This window comes from Rhinoraja longicauda, chromosome 25, assembly GCF_053455715.1.
Source record: "Rhinoraja longicauda isolate Sanriku21f chromosome 25, sRhiLon1.1, whole genome shotgun sequence".
Lineage (NCBI taxonomy): Eukaryota > Metazoa > Chordata > Chondrichthyes > Rajiformes > Arhynchobatidae > Rhinoraja > Rhinoraja longicauda.
In genome coordinates this window covers 26479809-26499254 of record NC_135977.1, presented here as the reverse complement: position 1 = coordinate 26499254, position 19446 = coordinate 26479809, and the positions used below count along the sequence as shown (strand labels likewise).

At 40.0% G+C, this 19446-nt stretch overlaps 1 protein-coding gene across 2 annotated transcripts in view; it reads right to left on the bottom strand.

Annotated features, from left to right (window-relative positions):
- Nucleotides 1-19446, bottom strand: part of tpcn1 (two pore segment channel 1) — a 70244-nt gene that overhangs the window by 7410 nt on the left and 43388 nt on the right. For both annotated transcript variants that reach the window (XM_078421730.1, XM_078421731.1), the window contains 10 exons: nt 18877-18930; nt 13357-13429; nt 11477-11584; nt 10234-10305; nt 10040-10129; nt 8380-8492; nt 8238-8284; nt 8064-8132; nt 4827-4911; nt 1214-1353 (listed from right to left, as the gene is read on the bottom strand). In XM_078421730.1, the coding sequence (XP_078277856.1) occupies nt 1214-1353; nt 4827-4911; nt 8064-8132; nt 8238-8284; nt 8380-8492; nt 10040-10129; nt 10234-10305; nt 11477-11584; nt 13357-13429; nt 18877-18930 (851 nt within the window). The remainder of the gene's footprint in view (nt 1-1213; nt 1354-4826; nt 4912-8063; nt 8133-8237; nt 8285-8379; nt 8493-10039; nt 10130-10233; nt 10306-11476; nt 11585-13356; nt 13430-18876; nt 18931-19446) is intronic.

The window sequence follows — 19446 nt, the reverse complement described above, 5'->3', positions numbered from 1 at the left end:
TTTGACTCCCACCAGAGTTTACATGTTCACTTCCAGTAAAAACAATATTTGTCATCGGCAACCCTATTTTGATTTTGCTTTCCTAATGACCAATTGTAATGCCTGAATTACAATTACACAAATCCTACGAATTGGAAATTAAAATCCTCTGACAATGCAGCTGAAAACTTACAACAAAAATATGAACCACAAGGGCAGTTAAAAACATTGGTGGCACAGTGGTAGAGTTGCTATCTCACAACGCCAGAGACAGGTTCGATCCTGACTACGAGTACTGTCCGAACGGAGTTGTTACATTCTCCCTGTGACCACGTGTGTTTTCTCCGGGTACTCCGGTTTCCTCCCACATTCCAAAGATGTGCAGGTTTGTAGGTTAATTGGCTTCTGCAAAATTGCCCCTAGTGTGCAGGACACGAAACTCGAATAACTAGTGTAGAGGTGATCGTTGGTTGGCGTGGACTTGGTGGGCCAAGGGGCCTGTTCCCACTCCGTATCACTAAAAAAAACTAGTTGTTGATGCTTATGCAAGCAAAATAATGAATACATCACCGAGAGTGTTATCCGTGTGTAAAAACTGCCACCTAGTGATAAGAATGTACATACATAAATCCTGAATCTTATTTGTATTGAGTTTTGTGAATTGTGAGTTACCATTATGTTTTATGTAACCCCATGGAGATGTATATATATTTTAAAAAATCAAATCAGAACAGTATACTACCTGAAAGGGCACAACCATTTTCAGGCTGTTTAATGGTCTAACATTCACACGACATGAAACAATACCAAAGGAATTTAGAAATATCCAGCAGCTCAGGCAGCATCCGTGAACAACGTAATTATCTTTCAGGTTGATGAGCATTCATTGACTTTTTAGAGTTGATTGAAAGGTCCTCAATCTGAAAGATTAACTATGATTCTTCATGGACGCTGCCTGACCTGCTGAGTGTTTCCGGCATTTGCTGATTATTTCAGATTTAAGCATCTGTAGCTTTCTGTTTTTGAAGAAATAATAACATTTTGAGGTAAAAAAAATGTTTTGCCTCACACTCCTCTCCCCAACACTGAGTAGATGTATCGTCTCTTACAAACTTTCCCTGGCTACCCTGAATATCAGGACAACCATTGCTATAAAAAGGCCAATGCTAACCTCGGATAATAATAAATGGAAAGAGAACAATGATTTAAGAAGGTGTTGGATGTGAATACATACATCATTGTTTGCCATTCTGGATGACAATTTGACAAGTCCAGAGATCTCAGAGGATGAAGAACCATTCTGTTTGTTGTATTCAAGAAGTCTGTCAATTTCGGCTTTGTCCACCTCAGTCTCGAAAACAACTCCATTCTCATCTGCAAGGACAAAAGATTAGAAATATTATCTCAACCTGTCATACTGGCCTATCTTCCCATCTTTCTTTCGCTCAACAAAACCCTCTGTTCCTATCTCATTCTGATCACGCATACTCTTCCATATATCCATATCTGTCTATTTGATTTCCTATCACTTTGAGTAAGATGTTTCTTTTAGACTCTCTCTTTAAACATCTATTCATTGCATATGGACATCATTGGCAAGACATGCGTTTCCTGACCATCCTTAATTCCCTTTGAGATGGTGATGGAACAATAATTCTCTGAACTACTGCAGACTCTCTGCCGAAAGTATTTGCTCTTAGTAATTTAATTTAGTTTAGAGACACAGCACTGAAACAGACCCTTCCGCCCACCGAGTCTCCGCAGACCAGTGATCTACATTAGCACTATCCTACACACTAGGGACTATTTTTCCGAAGCCAATTAACCTGCAAACCTGTACGTCTTTGGAGTGTGGGAGGAAACTGGAGCACCCTGAGAAAACCCACGTGGTCACGGAGAGAATGTACAAACTCCATTCGGACAGCACCTGTAGGTCAGGATTAAACCTGGGTCTCTGGCTCTGTAAGGTAGCAACTCTACCACTGTGCTATTGTGCCACCCATAGGGACTAGCAGGATTTTCACACACTGACAATGCTGTGAGACTCTCAAGTGAAGTCTTTCCAAATTATGTGTCCTTCAGCCAAGATGCAGAGGTTAGGAATGTTGTTGGGTGGCAATCAACTGAGCTGCTTTATCTTTAATGTTCTCAAGCATTCCTTAGTGTTATTGAAACTGCACTCATCCATTCAATGTAAGTATCTGTCATTATCTGATTTATGCTTTTGAAGTTGGAAAAGCTTTAGTAAACCAGGAAGTGAGTCAATATTTAAAAAATCAAAATCTTGACATGCTCTTGCATTTAGAATATTTATTAATCACTTTACTTTGTACCAGGCAGAATATTAGACAGTGAAGAATTATTTCCCTGATGCTCCCATGATATCAAGGGCACTGCAGTTTAGTTTAGACTTTAAGATACAACATGGAAACAGGCCATTCAGCCCATTGAGTCCATGCTGACCCATTCTTAGCAATTCTCATCTAGAATTAACTTCACTGTCCATTGTGGCGAAACTGGAAAGAGATGTGGAACTGAGTGATTTTGAAAGGAACCAAACTTATCAGCAGTCTTCGCTATTCACCTGCTCCCAACTCCACTCCTCCTCCTCCTCAACTAACAACCTCTGACTTCTTATGTTATTCTAACAAAGTTCAACATAATCTCACGGAATAGCTTAAGTGGCGCAGCAGTAGAGATGCTGCCTTACAGCGCTAGAGACCCGGGTTCAATCCTGACTATGGGTACTGTTTGTACAGAGTTTGTATTTCCTCTCTGTGACCGCGTGGGTTTTCTCTGGGTGCTTCGGTTTCCTCCCACACTCCAAGGACCAACAGGTTTATAGGAAATTGGCATGTAAAATTGTAAATTGTCCTGAGTGTGTAGGATAGTGTTAGTATTTGGGGCGATCACTGGTCGGCGCGGACATGATGGGCCAAAGGGCCAGTTTCCAGGCTGTGCCTCTAAAATAGTACTTCCTCTTCTAACTTGGATAGTTTGCAGCCATCAGGACATGTGCACCTGACAATAAAATAGATTTGACTATATACCAGATTCAAATACTTCAGATAATAATCACCTATTCTAGATTTGTATCTAATATTCCCGATGATTCTTTTCCCCCTCATTTTTTCTGATATTTCAGATTTTCATTTATCACTGTGCACTACTTATAGGCATAACATCACCACCCCTTCTCAGTCAGCAGTACCAGCATATGTCATTCATTCTTTCTAAGTCTCCATCCCATCACAGATACTTTCCTTTCCTCAAAATGGCGGCACTGCCCTAGCAGCTGCCGCTCACCTGCGGTCCATTTGTCTTTGTGTTTTTGTTGGTTTTTTTGGTCTTAATTGTAGTTGTGATGTGGTGTTTTTGTGTTTGTGTACTATGTGTGTATGTGGGGGGGAGGGGGAAACTGTAACACTATAAATATGTGTCCCTTCAGAACGGAGACCCGACCTTTGTTTTCTGGGCCGTGTCTCCGTTCCTGCTGCGGCCTACCATCGGCCCAACTCCTGGAGCTGTCGGCCTCCGGGGCTCTGGTTCGCAGAGCCCGCGGATCGGACTTACCACCACCGGAGCCGGCCGTCTTCGGAGGCTGCGGGTGCGGCTGCGACTCGCCTTAGGCTCGGGCCGCGTGGATGCCGACATCGGGAGCTCCGGCAGCGGCAGCGTGTTCGACCGCCCCGAATCGCGGGGCTTGGGCCGCGGACATTTCACCGTCCGGCGCGGCCTAGGATGGCCGCGGGATATTTCTCTGCTGGGCGGGGGCTTCAATGTCGGGAGCCACGACCGCCCCGACGTGCAACAACAGCGGCAGCGACAGCGACAGCGTGTTCGCCCGCCCCGGATCGGACTTATCATCGGCGGAGCCGGCCGTCTTCGAAGGCTACGGGAGCGGCTGCGACGCGACGCGCCTTGGGCTCGGCCCGCTGTGGACCGTCCGGTGCGGCCTGCAACCACAACAACCTGACTGCGGGCGAGGACAGCGGGAGAAGGGAAAGACATTGTGGCCTTCCATCACAGTGAGGAGAGAGAGGACTGGAGGAGACTCACTGTGATGGATGTTTCTTTGATGGATGTTTCTTTTTTGTGTGTTTTTTTTTGGGGTTGGGTGGTTTGAGTGCCTGTTTGATGTTTTTATTGTTGGACTGTGTTTTTGGGGGTTTTAGGGTGTGTGATTTGAATGCCTATTTAATGCTTCTATTGTTGGACTGTGTTTTGGGGGGTTTTTGGGGTTGGGTAATTTGGGTGCCTGTTTAGTGCTTTTATTGTTGGACTGTGGGTGATTGAATTAACATTTTGTTCAAGATGGCCGCGCCGTTGTGTTTGGCTGCCTGCCACTGTATGTCTCTTTTTTTTCCTAGTCAGATGTGCAGCACTTTGGTCAACGTGGGTTGTTTTTAAATGTGCTATACAAATAAATTGACTTGACTTGACTTGACTTGACTTTCCTTTTGTTTTCCCCATCCCTTCCCCTTTCTCTGCAGTAAGTTGTAAATGGGATAAGTTTTAACTTTTCACAGTTCTGATTAAAGCATTCTATTTTATTCCACCACAGATGCTGCCCAACCTACTGAGAATTGCCAGCATTTCTGTTTTAAATGAAACTTTTGGATGACCAATCCAAACATCTGTATATCATTTTGTAACATCATCACATAAGAATATACTCATTAGATTTGATTTCTAGGTGACCCAGAATACCAATTTCTTAACTGATCCTATGATCCTATTCTAAATATGAAAAAATGAGGTCAAGAAACATTAGAAAACAAAATATTAAATCTCAAAGAGAATATATGCGGGTTCAATAGAAAGAGTTCAAATGGAAAGATACATACCTTCCTCATCTTTATTTTTTCTACTGTAGTTCATACGAAATAGAAAGGCATCCAAAATAAAGGCAACGATAATGGTAAGTACAACCTATATAAGAAACAAAATAAATCACCATTGATGGTCGTGATAAACAGTAGTAGAATTATTCACAAAACGATTTCAGTAAATTTGCAATACGCAAATTTGTTGTACAGGTGCTCAACTTACAATGGGGTTATGTTCCGAGAAACCCATCGCAAACCGAAAATATCGTACGTGGAAATGCATTTAATACACCTGATCACGTGGCCGGAAGCGAGCAGCGGGTTGCTGCCGTTGCCCAGCGTTTGCACCATTGCAAAGTCAAAATATCGTAAATCGAAGCATCGTTAAGGGCCTGTCCCACTTAGGCGATTTTTTAGGCGACTGCCAGCGACTGTCAAAGTCGTAGCAGATCGCCAACATTTTCTTTTGACAATGACCACGACAATGCCGAGTCAGGTCGATACTTTTACTTTTTTTGTGAAACTAGCACCTGGCTAAGAAAATGCACCGTCTTCGGAAACATCGCAAAATTCCCACGCTTATCAATGCTTCTCCGACGACCTAATTTTTGCTGAAATCACTGACGTCTATAATTACTTGAGAGTTTTGAAATATAACATCTTGCCCGGGTTACTTGAAAACCAAACTTCACGGTAACAAGGCATAAACTGGATTGACTTCCAGTTTACTAATAGCAGTATTAAGAAATTTAATTTTAAACGTGGTTAAATGGATTTTTGTGCGGAGTTTGGGCATTCTTTGAAAATGTACGGGAGATACATATCTGGTTTCTGGGTTGCATATCTGGGTTGGGAGCCTACTTTAAATGTAATCGCTGATGGCCATAAACATCGCGAAATTCCCACGCTTACTTGACTGTCAAACTGTCGCCTCCAATCTACCTGTCAAATATCCTGACGGTAAATAAATTGGTTAAACACAAGTATTTTATGGTATCCAAATGACTTTACTTAATTTAATATTACGTGCTTCTAAATGCAACTGCGACAACCTAGCAAACCTGGGGACAGCATGCGACAGCGCCCGCAATAAGCTACGATACCTGGCGACAAGCCAGCTGTCGCCGAGAAATTTCTATCTGGAAACGTTTTCAGCGATGCGCCGAGATCTGCTACGATTCATTGAAGACTTCTCACGATCATGCCCGCGACACCCCGGCAAACGTTCAACGACAGCCTAGTCACCGGCAGTCGCTTTAAAATCGCCTAAGTGGGACAGGCCCCTTCGTCGGGGAGCATCTGTAGTTGTTTTTTCAGGATGTGATCATTTAGTTTGATTGAAGGTAAATATGTTAGGTTGATGACATTACAAAATATTCCATAGATATGCAGGGAATGGAGGGATATGGATTATAGGTAGCCAGAGGAGATTAGTTTAACTTGGTCTCATGTTCAGCACAGACATGTAGGCCAAAGGCCCTGTTCTGTACTGTTTTATGTTCAAATGTCTACTTCTAACTGAGAAATTACATTCTAAAGTTATTAAACTTTTCTGAATAAAAATTACACAAATAATTTAAGGTTGACTTAAATGCTTTATAAAATAAATTGCATGTCAATAACCACATTTAAGAGCAGAAGGTGTAAATGGAGTCACAGAAATCAGTGTTATTTACTCAAATGATTCCAATTCTTTTCTTTGAAGTTAATGCAAGTTGTTCAGATTCCCAGTGTGTTCACTCTCCCTATCCCCCACCCCCTCCTCCCCATTCAACATTAAAAAAAGCTATATACACCAGCTGCTCTTTTAATACGCAGAAGGCATTCCCAGGAAGTCAGTGTTTAGATGACATAATAATCTTATATGTAGAGAAACATCACTGGTGTGCTGCAAACCTGGCATTAACTCCGGCTCTCCCTGCTACTGCGCCTGTACCCTGGATTCTGGCAAAACTGGAACCAACCCTTGCCCTCCCCACTGATGTGCTGACAATGTGGCATAAATCTAGCAATGAGTTGCCATGTGGAGAGGTGGCCTGTGCTGATTTGCCCCAGTATCCTTCCAGAGCAGACCGCATCCCATCAGATTGTTTTTTCACGTTACACCCGGGTACATACTCTGACTGGGGGACCAGAAATGCTATAACAAATCATCACTCTGCGGGATAGTTCTAATTGGGATACCAGTAGCTAAAATGGACAATCTTTTCACTAAGTATATTTTCTTTTTATTTTGTACATTTAATTAAAAAAAGTATCCGGAGGTATGGTGGACACATTGGTTATCTATCACAATGGAACGACCTCTTGACACAATGTAAAAACCGAGTGATAAACAAGGGTTTATTAATGACCATATTAGTAATTGAACCTCCTGCACCACCCACTTCTCTCAAACAGAGTTCTGTTGAAAATAATCTGATATTTAACCCCTGCTGGAGCCCCTATAAATAGGTGTGACCTGTCTAATAGAGTAACTAATATTTAATAACAACTTCCATTTGGATATGTGTTTCAAAATCTAGAGCATTTTACAGTCACAAGAATCTCGTGGAAAGCTTGAGTAAAACACTGCTGGAGGAACTTATTGGGTCAGGCAGTAATAGAGTCATAGACCATGGAAACAGGCTTGTGGCCCACCATATCCAAGCCCACCAGCAGGGACCCATTGGCACTAATTACTTCTTCCAGCACGTGGCCAATAGCCATCTATGCTTAGGTGATTAAAGCGTTCATCTGGACACATCTTAAATGCAGTCAGTGACTCTGCTTTCATTATTGATCCAAACAGTGTGTTCCTGGTAAAAATGGTCACTCTCAGATCCCTTACCCCTTTACCCAAATCCAATACTCAACTGTACCTTCCCAAATATCATTGGCACCAATAAGCCCAGCAACTATTTGCACAGCATCCTCTTCAAAGAAAGAGGCAGCATCATGGAAGAGTTCTCATTTCATTGAGAGCATGGCTGAAAACATTGAACAAAGCCTAACTGAATCAGTGACAGATAACTATTGAACATAGTGATTTGTAATCCAGACTCCAGAGGAATATATATTTCAAAAGAAACATACGTTGATTTCTTTTTCTGAAGAGGTTTTTGGATTGATATTTTCCTTAAGGTTTACTATAAGAAATTCATTATTATTATTGTTATTGTTCATCAGCAACCAGATTTAAAGTTCTCATTATGAAGACATAAATTGTAATATCAAGGGAGAAAATAGAGCAGTAACATGGTTCTTTTTACTTACCATTGTTACAATATAGAAAGTCATAAAGTAAACCCGACTCCAATGAGATGTCTGAGATACCACACCTTCCTGCAAAGAGAGAATTGCAGCTGATTTCCATTTTAAGTTAAAGTCATGGACAAAATGACATGGACCGTATTGTTGGGAAATGTGCTTAATGTCAACAAAACTCACCATGATTATATACCAATTATTTACAACAGTCAGCTCAAACAAAGTAACTGCAAAAAAACAGGGAAAAAAAATCCATGATTATTTTCAGAGCTTGCATTGTATGCTCTGCTAAATAGAGAAATAATACATGAACCTTACTCACCAAAACTGTTCAGGATGTTATTGAAGTTATTGAGGGAATAATATCCCTGAATCACTGTTCTGTCACCAATAGTCCGATTTATCCAACGATATGAATCTGCCACCATGCTGTTACTGCAGACAAAGAATTCAGTCATATTCTGAGTTGTAGAAGCTTAAGTGACACCAACATGGAGTAAAGTACTCCAAAAACATAGTAATATTATTATTGTACAGTCAAGGACATCGTGCCAATATGCAACATCCCTAACTATTTCTGTAGAATTATGTTCTGGTTGACGAGGTAAAGCAACCAGAATTACTATCCCACACTATAACATGCTATTAATGAGTTACTGTTTTGTTTTAAACATACATCTTCCCGATCCTATTTAACACCGCTTTTCATAATAGACCACTCAGATTAGTATTTGGATCATGTGATAGAAACACACTGCAATGATTTCTCGTTCCCTTCATGATAAATGCTTGACTGCTTTGCTATTTTTAAATATTTAACCATATTTTGTTTATATAATTGAACAATTCCTACCGAAACTTCCTGCTAATCCCAACATTTGTCCCTTGAAGGATATACTGATACCTGACTTCAAAGTCATAATATTCTCCTCATAATATGACGATGGTACCAGCTGACACAAATCCTGTCCTCATCTGACATCCACACACTCACACTTGTCAGCATGGCTCATGAAGGTCATTGAAGCGGCTGCAATGCTCAAATTTCAACTTCAACTGAGATCAGTTAATTCAGAACAGATGAGAAACAAATTTGAAGATTTCTTGTCTTCATGATAAATTGCCTCAGAATCCAGTCAAGTAACTTATTAATCCAATAAGCAAGCCCTAGATTTATAATTATTGAAGTATTCAGGGACAAATGTATTCTTTAATTTCTCCAGTAGATGGTGTGTCCAGTTCACTGTAGTGCATTGGTTGGCTGAGCAGAATATCAAAGGGCTTTTAGATTTAGATTTAGAGATACAGTGCGGAAACAGGCCCTTCGGCCCACCGGGTCCGCCCTGCACATTAACACTATCCTACACACACTAGGAACAATTTTTTTTAAACATTTGCCCAGCCAATTAACCTACATACCTGTATGTCTTTGGAGGGCTTCTTCCCCTTTGAATGTTATCAGCCTTCTGAATAGTCCTTCCATAAGCTAGGGCACTACCTGATGCACCTCAAGCACATTGTGGACAATGTACTCTGTCTCTGGAGCTGTTGCGCTAGAAAGCTGGGAACTATATTTTTACCTTTACTCTAACTATTGTACTTGAGTTTGGCTTGATTGTGTCAATGTGTAGCATTATTTGATTTGATGGGGAAACATGCAATATTAAGTTTCTCCCATTTTACCTCGGTTCACGTGACAGCAATAAAGCTAAACCTAAACCAAAATTTCCTACATGACATTAGCCATGGTATTTCTCATCAAAAAAATGCTCATATACTAGAGTATTTCAATGTCTACCAGAACTAAATAGGATGAGAAATCAACACAGCAAGACTGGTTTGGACCTGTCCCTTCCCAAAGGGCACTGAGGAAAATAAATATTTCAGTATGGGGAGAGGAGTTTAAGAGTGAGATGATCTTCATTTTCAGAGAAGAAGTATAAATTACAGTTAAGTTTTCTTAATCTTACAAATACACTTACTTGCAGCAGTTAGGGTAGAGAACATCACCAAAGAACTCCATTCCCACTATTGCAAACGAGTAGTAGAATATCATGAGTGTTAACCCTAAACTGGAAAGAGATAAACAATATGCTCACAGTGTTATATTATAAATAATATTTAATTTGTAAATGATATTTTCTTATAAATGAATAATTAAAGTTTTCAACCATACCTGGCCATTCTGGGAAGTAATTCAAACATTGTGTCCAGAACATCTCTGTATCTTCGCTTAATCTTAAATAATCTGGAGAATAGAGAATAGAATAAATTATTTAGCAAATCATACCTCTCGTATATCGGAAAGAAAACTTTAGCTATTCGTTTGTTACTTGAGGGGTATCATATACAGGTCCATCACCGATTTTTTTCAGCAACTGGTGGTCAGGCACCTCCTTTAATCTGGACAAAATTACGAATGCACTTGAAATCCACCCCGGAAGTCCCCCCGAAAATATGGCACCTATGCCGGGTGAGACGGCCGATCTCAACCTCATCAAGACTTCCGCGCTGATCGGCGGGTTGAAAATGCTCCTCGCGGCCGAGGCTCTGGAACTCCATTCCCATAGCCAACTTCTGGGGCTGACTTTGCGGGCTGGTATCTCGGCTCCCCAGCAGTCTAGGTGGACTGTTATGGTACCGTTGGACTCCTCTGGGAGGCTGTGGCCTCTGTTGGTCAGGCAAAATCAGACAATCCAGAAAGGCTTGGACACTAAGGGTGCCGTAAAATCAATGGTGGACCTGTACAACAATTTTCCATTTTAAATAAGAAAGCTTTCACTTTTTCACAGGGGCATATCATTATTTCTTGATTTTACAGATCCCAACACATTAATGGCAACTTTACACAGTCCAATTAACCTACAAACTCACAGGTCTTTGGGATATGTGAGGAAACTGGACTACCCGAAGGTAACCCACACAATGAAAGGGAGAACATGCAAACTCCACACAGACAGCATCCGAGGTCAGGATCGAACTAGGATCTCTAGAGTTGTGCAGAAGCAGCTCTTCCAGTTGTACCATATCACACATGTTTGTTATAATTTGACCTGTTACTCATTGAAGAGCTGCTCGATTTACATTTCTATTGTGAAAATGAGGATGGTGTCATCACTATTACCAGCAGTTTTTAATGCCACGTTTATATTAAAATGCCACGTTGACAATCTGCCCAGTAAAATTTACAGGATGTATAAACAACATTCTCAGTTTCATCTGCAAATTTGTGTTTATTGTTCAGATAATATGATTCAAAAAGCAAGGTCGAAGTAATAAAGACACCAAGCACATTAACTTCAGAAGCAAGCACGTTTTATTTGAAATCTAGCCAGATTTACAAACAAATTGAACCATGTAAATTAGAAATGCTGTCTACCTGGAAAAGATAAACACTGTATAAAGAACTAATTACGTACCTTAGCAACTGAAGTGGCCTCAATATAACAATGAAATAGAATGGCTCCATATCAAATGCCAAGACCACTATTCCAACAAATGCAAATATGGTAACCAGGAAATCAAACCTAAAATATGAAGGAGACATATCACCCTTTTATGAAATTATCCTGTGCCCACATCATCGCTCTGTCCCTTCTCCAATCCTTCCACAAACATTTGGGTTTGGTAGTATTTGGAGTGGCAACTTAGATATGAGTATTGATTATGCTCAATATGATACATCCAAAATAACACTTCAAATTAAAATAAGTTAGTAGAATATATGTTGCAAAGAGACAATATGCCAAGGCAGACAATCGGTTAAAGTGGACAGGGTGACAATCGGTTAAAGTGGACAGTTGGCTTAGGCAGATCAGCCGAAGATGTAAGATGATCCTCAAGGCTGGGTGAGGGGCCTCACTTAAACCAGGTTGAAACTGGATTATAACATCTCAGTGACCAGTTGCAAAATTAGTGGCCCGAAGTGAGCGCATGCCTCCATACTGCCTGGCGACCACTCCACTGACTCCAGGGAAGGGGAAATGTAGCTAAGGAGTAGTATAAATAGCAGTGTATGCTTTGTATCTGGGAGAATTTGCCCTGGGACAGGGAGCTGCTGCCCTTGGACATGTGTCTCTTAAATTCTAGGGTCCTTCCACTGCTGCACATTGGGGGGCAGGTATGGTGGAGGGAAGGGGGCCACATGAGTGGCAAGGTGCTGGGTATAATTATAGTTTTTGGGATCACTACCAAATATAACGCTAACGAATGTATGTCCAGCCGCAGAGAATGTCAGAGGAATTTTGCACAGTTCTTGATTTGTACAGGAAAAAAACTGCAGATGCTGGTCTAAATCGAAGGTAGACACAAAATGCTGGAGTAACTCAGCGGGTCATGCAGCATGTCTGGAGAGAAGGAATGGGTGACGTTTCGGGTCGAGACCCTTCTTCAGAGAGTCTGAAGAAGGGTCTCGACCCGAAACTTCACCCATTCCTTCTCTCCAGAGATGCTGCCTGACCCGCTAAGTTACTCCAGCATTTTGTGTCTTGTTTTGTGCATATCTTTTATCTTGAATAAAGTTTATTTTGATTTTTTTTAAATGTGTCTCCCAACTTAGCCAATTTGTAATAAGAAGAGTTTGTTCTGGAAGTTGGAACTCAATGTGAATTTTGTCCTATCTGCAAACGTGTAAATGAATGAAAAGTAAATTTAACCAAATCAAAATAATGTTCTTTTTACATATATAATAAATAATCTGTAACTATCTTTAGTGAAAGTAAAACTTCTTAGGACACATGTAATCACTTGGATGCTGGAATAACCGATTGCAAAAAATAGTTTGATGAACTAAATGGGCTTTGTCATTCTTGAAAACAGTGACGGTTTTTAGAAAGACTTCCCTTTGAGACTCCTGCATTACATTCCTTAAATGGTTGCAAGAACTAAAATTAGTAGCATCTAGCAGCAATTCAAGTATTCCTACTCAGTTGCACTTTAAAAGTCTTAAACATCTGAATAAATAGTTGTAATACTTTCATGCAGAAGCTCCATTAGTGAAAGTAGAACATCCGCTGTGCTTCAATTCACCATAGAACCACAACAGAAGCACAGGAGAATAATAACCAGGTCTCTAAATGCAAAGCTGCAGGAACATCACTGCCTTATTGCCTTGCACAAAGTATTTTTGTCAACAGTTTGATCATACATTGGATATAAAATTTCAATTTTAAAAAACTGTTTAAATAAATTAATTCTGATTTACATTATTTTTCCAGCACTCTAAGAAATAAGTCTGCACTTTCTTGCCACAAGAAGATGAAACCTTATTTATTTTAGGTGGTGTTTATTCCATACTCACAGATTCCATCCAGATGTGAAATACTCAGATGGTCCCAGTCCAGTAATTTTCAGCAACATTTCAACACCATAAACTGCGCAAAACATAAAATTACAATCACTGTATGAAAAAAAATGCTGCAGTGAAAATAATTTTGAGTGTAAGAAAGGGATGATTAAATCATATTGAAGTCAATCATAATTTTGGGGTTTATTTTAGCAGGAATCGCCACTGGTGTTCGGCATGTCCCCAACCTCTCTCACCAACTTCTACAGATGCGCCGTAGAGGGCATTTTGTTGGGATGCATCACAGCGTGGTCTGGGAACAGCTCCATCCAAGAATTGCAGAGATTTGTCATTGCAGCCCAGATCATCACGCAAACCAACCTCCCTTCCATTGATTCCATCAAGCTGCCCTGGCAAGGCCAGCAGCATAATCAAGGACACTCCCTCTTCCTCCCTCTCCCATCACGCACGAGGTACAGAAGTTTGAAAACGCATATCTCCAGTGTCAGGGACAGCTTCTTCCCAGCTGTTATCAGGCAACTAAACCATTCGATCACCAACTGGAGAGTGGTCCTGACCTACAGTCTACCTCATTGGAGACCCTCGGACTATCTTTGATCAGACTTTACTGGACTTTATATTGCACTAAATGTTATTCCCTTTATCCTGTATCTGTACATTGCAGGTGGCTTGATTGTAGTGATGTATAGTCTTTCAGCTGACTGGATAGCATGCTACATAAAACCTTCTCACTGCACCTCGGTACATGTGACAATAAATTAAACTAACCCTGTGAGCTTTTAAAATTTCTTTATTGTCTTTGAGCAGATTAATTCACAAATTAAAATAATTATTTGCATTCTATGATTCTCCTGATTAGTATGAAAAGGAAGCTTATTATTGCTGTGGAGAACTTATTGCAGCTTAGTAAATGCCATAAGTAGTTCAAACTTCAGTTCCCTAATATTTTTACAAATGCAAGTAGGGCTTGTTTCTAAATATATTGTGGAAGCAAACATCATTGTTTAGCTTGCTGGATAATTCTAAGACAACAGCACATTAAAAAGTGTCTTATAATATTCTCATTTTCACATAACTCAGCAACTCGGGCGGCACGGTAGCGCAGCGGTAGAGTTGCTGCTTTACAGCGAATGCAGCGCCGGAGACTCAGGTTCGATCCTGACTACGGGTGCTGCACTGTAAGGAGTTTGTACGTTCTCCCCGTGACCTGCGTGGGTTTTCTCCGAGATCTTCGGTTTCCTCCCACACTCCAAAGACGTACAGGTTTGTAGGTTAATTGGCTGGGTAAATGTAAAAATTGTCCCTAGTGGGTATAGGATAGTGTTAATGTACGGGGATCGCTGGGCGGCACGGACTTGGTGGGCCGAAAAGGCCTGTTTCCGGCTGTATGTGTATGGTATGGTATGGTATGGTAAGATATTAAGGTTCCATTACTGAGTGCATCCAAGGTCCACAACCATTCTGATCAATCACAATGACATAACATTAGACTCTTGAGGGAAATTTTCAAGGAAGGTTAAAAAATGTCATGGGGAGTTTGAAGAAAAGAGAGATTTGTTATGGTAAAATACCTTTTTAGGTACATTTGCACAAGAGAAGATATATACTTGTACAGAAAGAGCAGCTCAGATATACTCAACATATAATGGAGGTTAAATCACATAACTTCCTTAATCATTATCTCAGAGTGGAATATTCTGGGTAGGGCAGATAAAGAAACTTTTGTTCAGTAAATTATTAGCAATGTAATGATTTATAAACTATACAGCAAAAAAATCTGCAGAACATAAAACAAATGCAAATGGACGATGAAACAGAGTAGAGTTAAATGCAGGAACTTCACCAAATCAAGGATGTTCTGTTTTGAAAAAATGACACAAGAGTGCCGAAGTAACTCAGTCGGTTACTCCAGCACTCTGTCTTTTTTTTGTAAACCAGCATGTGCAGTTCCTTGTGTCTCCATTTTACTGTTCTGTTATGGTTGGGATCAGAAAATCATTCCCCTTCAAAAACAATCCTAGAATTGCTTGGTTGCCTAGCTGGCTTGTACTTGGATTATGATGTGTGGATAAATTTCAGAATGATCCCCAGCACAAGCCTCTGCAATGCACAATATATATCAACATCAATACATATCTACAAGTCCAAATTTGCAGATTGCCTAAAGCTGAAGGTGGATTGTCAGCTGCAAGGAAACAAATAAACTGCAAAGTGATTTAGACAAGTTGGATGTGTGGGCAAATGCATGATAGTTGTTCAAATTAGATAAATGGAATGCTATCCTTGTTGCACCTAAAAAAAATAAAAAGACAGATTGTTATCTGAATGGTGGTAGACTGGGAAAATGTACAGTGAGAATGGCCTTGTACACCAGTCGCTGAAGGCAAGTGTTCAGGTTGGAATGGCTAATTGTATGACAGCGTTCAATTCAAGACGGTTTGAGTGTATGAGTGTGGATGTCTTGTTGTAGCTGTGCAGGACCTTAGTGAGAACCTAACTGTGTTTTACATGCACTTTTGGTCTCCTTATGTAAGAAAGGATGTACTTCCATGGAGAGAGCACTACAGAGATTTACTAGTCTGCTTTTAGTTTAGTTTAGTTTGTCATGTGCACCGAGGTACAGTGAAAAGCTTTTTGTTGCATGCTATCCAGTCAGCGGAAAGACTATACATGATAACAATCGAGCCGTCCACAGGGGACAGATATGGGATGAAAGGAATAATCTGCAAGAGAAAGTCCAGTAAAGCCCAATTAACGATAGTCCGAGGGTCTCCAACGAGGTAGATGGTGGCTCAGCATTGCTCTCCAGTTGTTGATAGGATGGTTCAGTTGCCTGCTGACAGCTGGAAAGAAACTGCCCCTGAATCTGAATCTATACCTCTTGCCTGATGGGAGAGGGGTTCCTGGGGTGGCAGCATTGCCAACTGGTGAGACCTTGGGTTAGTTAGGTCTCTATTCACCGGAGTATAGTAGAATGAGAGGTGATGCCTTAGAAACCTACACAATACTAATAAGGCATGACAGTCGGAATTGGATTTGGATTTGGACCAATTTTTTTATCATGGATCAAAATTTTATATAGCTAGCCTTACGTAGCAATAAAGATATTAAAGGTATTACAAGGGCAGGGTTGGAACATAAAGTTTCGCTATATGCAGACGATATGTTACTTTATTTGTCTGATCCTTCCTTATCTTTTCCTGCAGTTCTTAATCTCTTAAGTAAATTTGGCAAAATCTCTGGCTACAAAATTAACACACAAAAAAGTGAGTTGATGCCCTTAAATCTGGCAGCAAGAGAATCCCTGTTTATACGTACAGTCCCGTTTAAAGTGTGCATGGACAAAATAAAATATCTCGGTATCTGGGTCACACATAAATTTAAAGACCTTTTTTCAGCAAACTTTCCCCCTCTCCTTTCCTCTATTAAAGAGGATATTGACCGTTGGGATCTGTTACTTCTATCTTTGGCAGGTAGGATTAACACTATAAAAATGAACATATTGCCCAAGCTTCTTTATATGTTTCAGTGTATACCAGTTTTTTTAACTTAAACGTTCTTCATTTCTCTGGATAGAAAGCTCTCTTCCTTTATTTGGAATAAAAAGAATCCACGTATACGCAAAGCTATACTACAGAGACCTCATCGGCAGGGAGGGCTTGGACTGCCAAACTTTCAGTTTTACTATTGGGCAGCAAATATTAAAAGTATTTCTTATTGGATGAAAAGAAATGTATTAACCACTGTACCTGACTGGCTAATTCTAGAGAGAGACTCTTGTAAGAACACTTCATTAGCCGCCTTATTATGTTCAGGTCTGCCATATCCAGAGCCTATTACCAAATACACTTCTAATCCAGTTGTTATTAATTCTTTAAAAATATGGAAGCAATTCAGACAATCCTTTGATATCTGTAAATTCTCAATACTCGCTCCTATTGTAACGAACCATGCATTTCTGCCACCTTCGACAGATGCTTCATTCAGTGCTTGGCTCAATCATGGGGTCTGTTCATTTAAAGACATGTTTATAAATGGTTTGTTTGCATCTTTTGCGCAGATTGTTCAGAAATTCAATATCTCTAGGTCACACTTTAGGTATATGCAAATTCGCAGTTTCATATCTTCTAATATCACTCAATTCCCTTCACAGCCCTCAGACACACTCCTAGACTCAATTAATAACATTACATCAATCAGAAATGGAAAGATAGGTGACATCTATTCTTTACTAATAAAAGAAAACATTTCAAGTCTTAACTCCCTAAAAGAGCAGTGGGAAAGGGATCTGGGCATGACAATTTCAGACTTTATCTGGTCAAAGATGATTGGGGGTATATACACATCTTCGATATGCATGAAGCATACTGTTATGCAGTTTAAGATTTTCCACCGATTGCACTGGACCAAAGCTAAGCTAGCCCAATTTACACCCAATATAGACTCCACGTGTGACCGTTGCAGGCAGAACCAAGCCACTTTAATTCACATGTTTTGGGATTGTCCTAAGTTATCTAATTTTTGGCAATTAATATTTGATATGCTCTCCCAAACTACCAATGAATCTTTGAAACCATCAGCCCCCCTTGCTTTATTCGGTGTGGTAACACAAAATCTTGCATTAAATAATAATAAACAAAATCTTTTGTCTTTTGCCACGATGGTGGCCAGACGACAAATCTTGATCAGATGGAAAGATTGTAACCCTCCAACATTTGCACAGTGGATTAGGGATATGTTGTATTTTATTAAATTGGAGAAGATTAGGTATACTGTTAGGGAATCAGCTGACAAGTTTACATTGATATGGCAACCTTTTCTTAGTTGTATTGATGCTTTAGGCTCTGATAATTTTATGGTTGGGTAGCGTCTTTGATATGTGTGTATGTAATTAAGAGTGGAATTGAAATATTAGAATGGTCCCTGATATGTCTTAACATTCCGATTTTTCTGCTTCCCTCCTCTCTGGGGGTGTTTTTTTTTTGTTTGTTTGTGTTTTATGTTTAGTATATTGAATGGTATTGCGGGTGGGGGGTGGTGGGTGGGGGGATACTTATCAGCATTAATGTGTTCATGCATTGAATTATCAAAGCCGTATTAATAAAAATCAGAAATAAACTTTGTTAAAAAAAAATAATTAAAAAAAAAGAGAATGGTGAACTTGCAGAATTTCCTACCACAGAAGGCAGTGAAGGCCAGGTCATTATGTATTATCAAAAGGGATACAGATATATGTGTTAGTGCTAAAGAATTCAAGCAATAGGGGAAGAAGACAGGAACCGAGCTCTGAAGTGGATGATCAGTCAAGATCGTGCTGAATGACGGAGCAGGTCTGACACACTGACTAGCTAATTCGTGCTTTTATATTCTATATTTCCTGTCATTTTCAAACCCTATCATTTAGGTTTAACACCACCACTTTAAAATGTGCCTGAGATTAACGCAATGAGAAAAAAATGCAAAACAAAAAGAATTATGTCATTGGATGATAGTTCAATAATAAATTGCACCTACTTGTGAGAAATACAATGTAACTCCAGGGCACAATCCTAAGGAAGAAAGCACCATCTACAAAAAGAAAAAAACCCAATAATTAAAAAGAAAAGAAACAAAGTATAATTTAAAACCCATATTTTATACAAAAGAGATAAATATTCATAATTCAAGAACAATTGGAGTCATAAAATCATTCTGCATGGAAACGGGTCATTCAGCACAACACATCCACAGTGGACCAGTCTCTAGCCTTTTATTCCGAAGCCAGATTTCCAGCTTCCACCATTTTCTCAGGCAGTGCATTCCAGTGCCAGCTCTGGGTATGAAAGTGCCCTTCCTTTCCCCTCCAAATCTCATCCCCTTTACCCTAACTTTACGCCATCTAGTTTTATATATTTCTGATATGGGGGAGAAGTTTCCTGCAGTTGATTCTATCTCTACCTCACATAATTTTATACACCCCAATCATGCCCCCTTCTTAACCTCCTCCAGGGAGAACAGACCTAGCTTCTCCAATCTCCCCTCATAACTGAACTGTTCCATTTAAATAATTCAAAACATTTATAAAACTAACTTAAAATATCATTA